The 4,319-nt window shown below is 33.4% G+C and overlaps 1 protein-coding gene across 1 annotated transcript; it reads right to left on the bottom strand.

The window, feature by feature from the left end:
* Positions 1-408: 408 nt before the first annotated feature.
* Positions 409-3,465, bottom strand: Spag1 (Spag1 axonemal dynein assembly factor). The gene is made up of 10 exons (XM_076385865.1): positions 3,311-3,465; positions 2,965-3,241; positions 2,683-2,899; positions 2,273-2,434; positions 2,074-2,201; positions 1,895-1,998; positions 1,211-1,829; positions 1,021-1,144; positions 791-961; positions 409-696 (listed from the first exon to the last, which is right to left on the bottom strand). Exons 1-10 carry the CDS (start codon positions 3,463-3,465, stop codon positions 617-619), a joined length of 2,037 nt encoding a protein of 678 aa, XP_076241980.1. The 3' UTR covers positions 409-616.
* Positions 3,466-4,319: the final 854 nt, after the last annotated feature.

Raw genomic sequence — 4,319 nt, 5'->3', positions numbered from 1 at the left:
ACGGCTCATCCAAGTAAACATCTTGTAGTAACAGAAAAAAATGTCACAAGCTGCTTGAACGGAAGAGTACGCAACTGACGAAGCGCTAAAGTCACGGAGTCCGGATGTTGGAACAAAGACAGAGTGCGCACTCGCTTGGTAGAATACATGTGCTGCCACCATCGCATGATAGATGAAAATGTTTGGCGGAGATTGATGTAGGGACTGGGAAAAAGGAATTCACCAATGAAATATCAACTAACTCGACGCACGCAAAACTGAACGATATTTTTCCTTTTAGCGCGTGTGCGTATCGCGAAAATAGAAATGGGATATATGCGATAATGTTTGTTGCAGAAATTTGGAACAGTTTGGAATTATTAGGATAATTGGGTACTTATCGAGGTAAGATTTACAAACTTCATCATAGTTAAGTATTAATACTGTTATTTAATAGGTAAAATAACGTAGTTGTTGATGTTAAATTATTTGGAAAGATTATTAAATGGAAAGTAATGTGAATGATATAGTGTGTTAAATCGTGTATTGTCACTATGATCTGTAAGGTTGGTAGACGTCGTTCAAATGTTACTACGAAATTCGAAAACATCTTCGAGTACGTTCGTTTGTAGTATTTTTAGATGCAATAAATCTGTCGTAGTGACGAAACTTCTGACGTCCCGTGTTCTTCCAAGAAATTCAATATATTTTTTATAACTGTAAGCGAAATTAATTATTACCATAGCGTATATAAATAACTTGATCTCGTTGAAAAATATTCTCTATTTATCATTGAGAAAAACGTATTTACCTTGTTTGTCTTCTGTACTCAGGAACATATTCAGAATTGAGAATCGTTTCATTTGACTGAACGATTTCAAAAAATCATTAAGCAATTTTGTATCGTCAGGAGTGCAAAAATGCTGGTCTAGACAATGTAGAATTATACTGAACATGTTTCCATCCAGTTCATTTCCTAGAACTATCATATTTCACATGAAAAAGCATATTGAAATTTTCGTATCTCGTTATGATACAAACCTGCATCTAACTTATCGACGTTCAAAGATCGTAGCAACTGAGCATGCATTTCTAAGTTCGTATCGTTCTTCAATGACTGCCATACACGCATAAATTCATATCCGTTTTCGATATTATCAATATTCTGAAAATTGTATAGAACACTTTTAACTACTAAAGCTTTCTTTTATGAGCACTATTTAAAACATACCTTCAAATTACATTTCTCCGACTTACTAGTTTTATTTTCGTATTTATCAGGTATTCGTATTTTTGTCGGAGATACTTCGGTATTTAAATTCTTAGCATTTAATTTATATATCCTTTTACTCTCACAGTCATATTGTTTATTTGCAGTTGACATATTAAGATTATATTCCTTTGTAGTTTTGTAACTAGACTTATTTTTATTATCTGCAGAATTATTACTTCTAGGTTCACTTGATAGTTCCTCGATAATAACCGAGTTATTTCGTTTGGAAGGCATTGCGCAAGAGAAAATTGATTTTGGATTTGTAAATGGAGGGGAACTTCTTTTTTCTTGCAATAAATTCGTAGAATTTAAAGAGAATGTTGCATTTTTCGCCGTAATGGATTTTTTAGAATTATTATTTTTTACCACGAACTTTTCTTCGTTTTCAAGACAATAGTTGGTTTTAAAATGTGGTCTGGGACTTAAATTTAGAGACACTCCTGGAACTCTGTTGCAGTAACATATATTTTCTATATTTAATTTTGACTGGAATTGCGCCTCGCGATACTTATTTTCTAGAACTTCATTTAATTTTGGGTCTTCATTTGTAATTTCTTTTTGTTCTTCGATGTTCATTCTACGAACGTTACGTTAACAAAAGTTCAAGTTCAAATAAGATTTAATCTATCGCATTTGACTTACCGTACTTTCCTAGATTCGCTAGGTTTTCTCAACTTTTTCACTCCCGCTATTGCGGCTGGATTAGTAGGTTCCAATTTTAAGACTGCTTCATAATCTATTAGAGCCTAGTATTAAACATACTTTTAAATAAGTAATTCTATGAAACCATTTAATAGATTTTTTATGTATCATTTGAATACTTGAGATGATTTTTCCAGATGTTCTAAAGCCACAGCTCGTCGGAGAAGAGCTTTTATATTTGTAGAATCCATGCTGATAACAAAATTACAATCTTCATAAGCGTCTTGATAACGTCGAAGTTTAATAACTAAAAATATATGTATCTAATTATTATTGTCGCAGGATCAGTTTGTGAAATTAATATAACAACTTTCTTACATGTCATCGCACGATTGTTGTACGCGAGTATGTTCGAATCAATCTTTATACTCGTGTTATAGTGTTCAAGGGCTTCTTCGTAATCCCCGGCTCTAAAAGCTTCATTTCCCTTTTCTCTTTCCTGTTCTGCCATAACGTTTAATTCTGTCCCAGTTAATGATGCTAGCAGAATTATCAGATTTCGGAATCTATTTTACTTGTAAACATTTCATAGAATGATCAAATTAATTAAGAGATCACTTATTCACGTAAATCTAACATTCATTTAAAATATACTACTGATCATTAAAAGTATTAGAAGTAAAATATAAATTTTGTTTTTAGTGTAATTCATTTGCCTAATCTATCTAATTGTGGGAAAGTGATCCATTAATTATTTTGAGTAATTCAGTACATTCTTTACGATATACATCTGTTAATGATTGTATTTTTTTCGAGCTTCTTTTTGTGAGTGATTTCTTTCTGTTTTTGTTGAAGTCTTTTAGCTTCTGCTAACTTTTGTTCATCTCGTATATCTATTTTGTTTAATTCTGTATCAACATCATATTTATTCCAAGCAGCATAGTCACAAGAAGCAATTCGTTTAACTTTGCTAGTACTTTTTGAATTCGTTATCTCATTTTTCTGCTAAAATTACAAAAGAAAAGACCTGACTTATTATTTTTACTATTTCTTGTAGAAGACAAATATACTTGAAGTGATTCATTGTTAAACTGCCGAATATCTGGTTGAAGAATAGGATCTTCTGTTAATACAGCTTTTCCTTCTTCCAAATCCTTTTCTCGAGACTGCATTTCAGACGTCCAATTATTAATATCCTTATCAATTTCCTTGCACTCGTTCGGATCTAACATACTTCGCTTAATAATGGGTTCGGATTTCCTCAAAATTATACTAGTCGGTTTAACAATAGCTAATCGTTCTTCCGCGTGTCTCGTTAAATCGGGATAAAACCCTTCTTGGCCAGAACTATTAGCAAAAAATGTTAAAAGAATGTTGAAAAGTTGAAAACCTCGCCGTGTCATAATTTCTACTCACCGTAGTATAGTTACTATACGCTCCAACATTTTCCCATCTTTGCATTCGGAAATATATTCGTAGGAGAGATGCTCAACCGGTATGTCATACCTCTCGAGCAATGTCTTTTTATCGGATTTCACGGCGCTTATTATATTCGTGTCGTTCGCATCCATGATACCAAACAAAATACCCATGTGAAGTTAGCTCGCAGTAGTAACAAATTTTAATAAAACATATGTCAGCTAACTTCACATGTGTAAACAAAATACCGTTACCAAGGAAAAAAGATTCTGTTCTGTTAGAACCTGATTAATTCGGTTGTCATGGTTACACATATCCAAATTATCGCTCTCATATTCGTTATCTACATGGGCACTTGCATCGAGCTCGATCGATAACGTAGGGAGCCCTCCTTATGATGCGTTTTCAACGAGTGCTTCATGGGAAGCATAATCGCGTTGTCAAGAATATCAGCTTACGATTTATTTCATTAATTAAAATACACTGTAATTTGGATTGAATGATTTATTATTCTAAAGATTAAAACTATTTAAAGCTTCCATGCGAAGCAGATGACACGTTATCACAACCCTTTTCTACCCACATTTAATTCAAAAAAATTGAAAAATAGTCTATCATAAATATCCATCTCCAATTTAAAAATTCTTTCAATTTTCATTTCACGGCTACTGTTTATCTGAATTAGTACATTCATAGATTAAAAATGTTCACGAATCTTCAAACCTTCTCTATAACATTATTCTATAACTGTATACTTCATATCACGCATCATGAAAAAGTTCAACGATACAGGTTCTACCATTAAGCCTTATCTAAAGTTATCATCGATGAAAAGCTTTTTCGAGTCGATAATGATACAAGGATGACTAGAAGCAGGAGCTAGTGCGAGCACGATGGAGAAAAGGTTCCCGTAGTTGACTGTGTTCTCGCAGACACGCGCTTGCATACTAGCGCTCGCGCATCAGGTCTCCGCGCTTACCTGTTAACACGGCAGTCACCTTGTAGC

The sequence above is a fragment of the Calliopsis andreniformis genome, chromosome 9, assembly GCF_051401765.1.
Source record: "Calliopsis andreniformis isolate RMS-2024a chromosome 9, iyCalAndr_principal, whole genome shotgun sequence".
NCBI lineage: Eukaryota > Metazoa > Arthropoda > Insecta > Hymenoptera > Andrenidae > Calliopsis > Calliopsis andreniformis.
This window is presented reverse-complemented; position numbering and strand designations above follow the sequence as displayed.

Excerpts from the sequence above, each read along its gene's own strand:
- Spag1 (XM_076385865.1), bottom strand. The coding sequence starts at position 3,465 with ATGGATGCGAACGACACGAATATAATAAGCGCCGTGAAATCCGATAAA. Across the intron at positions 1,999-2,073 it reads ATCTGGAAAAATCATCTCAA|GCTCTAATAGATTATGAAGC; the intron begins GTATTCAAATGA and ends GTTTAATACTAG. Across the intron at positions 962-1,020 it reads CGTCGATAAGTTAGATGCAG|TTCTAGGAAATGAACTGGAT; the intron begins GTTTGTATCATA and ends GAAATATGATAG.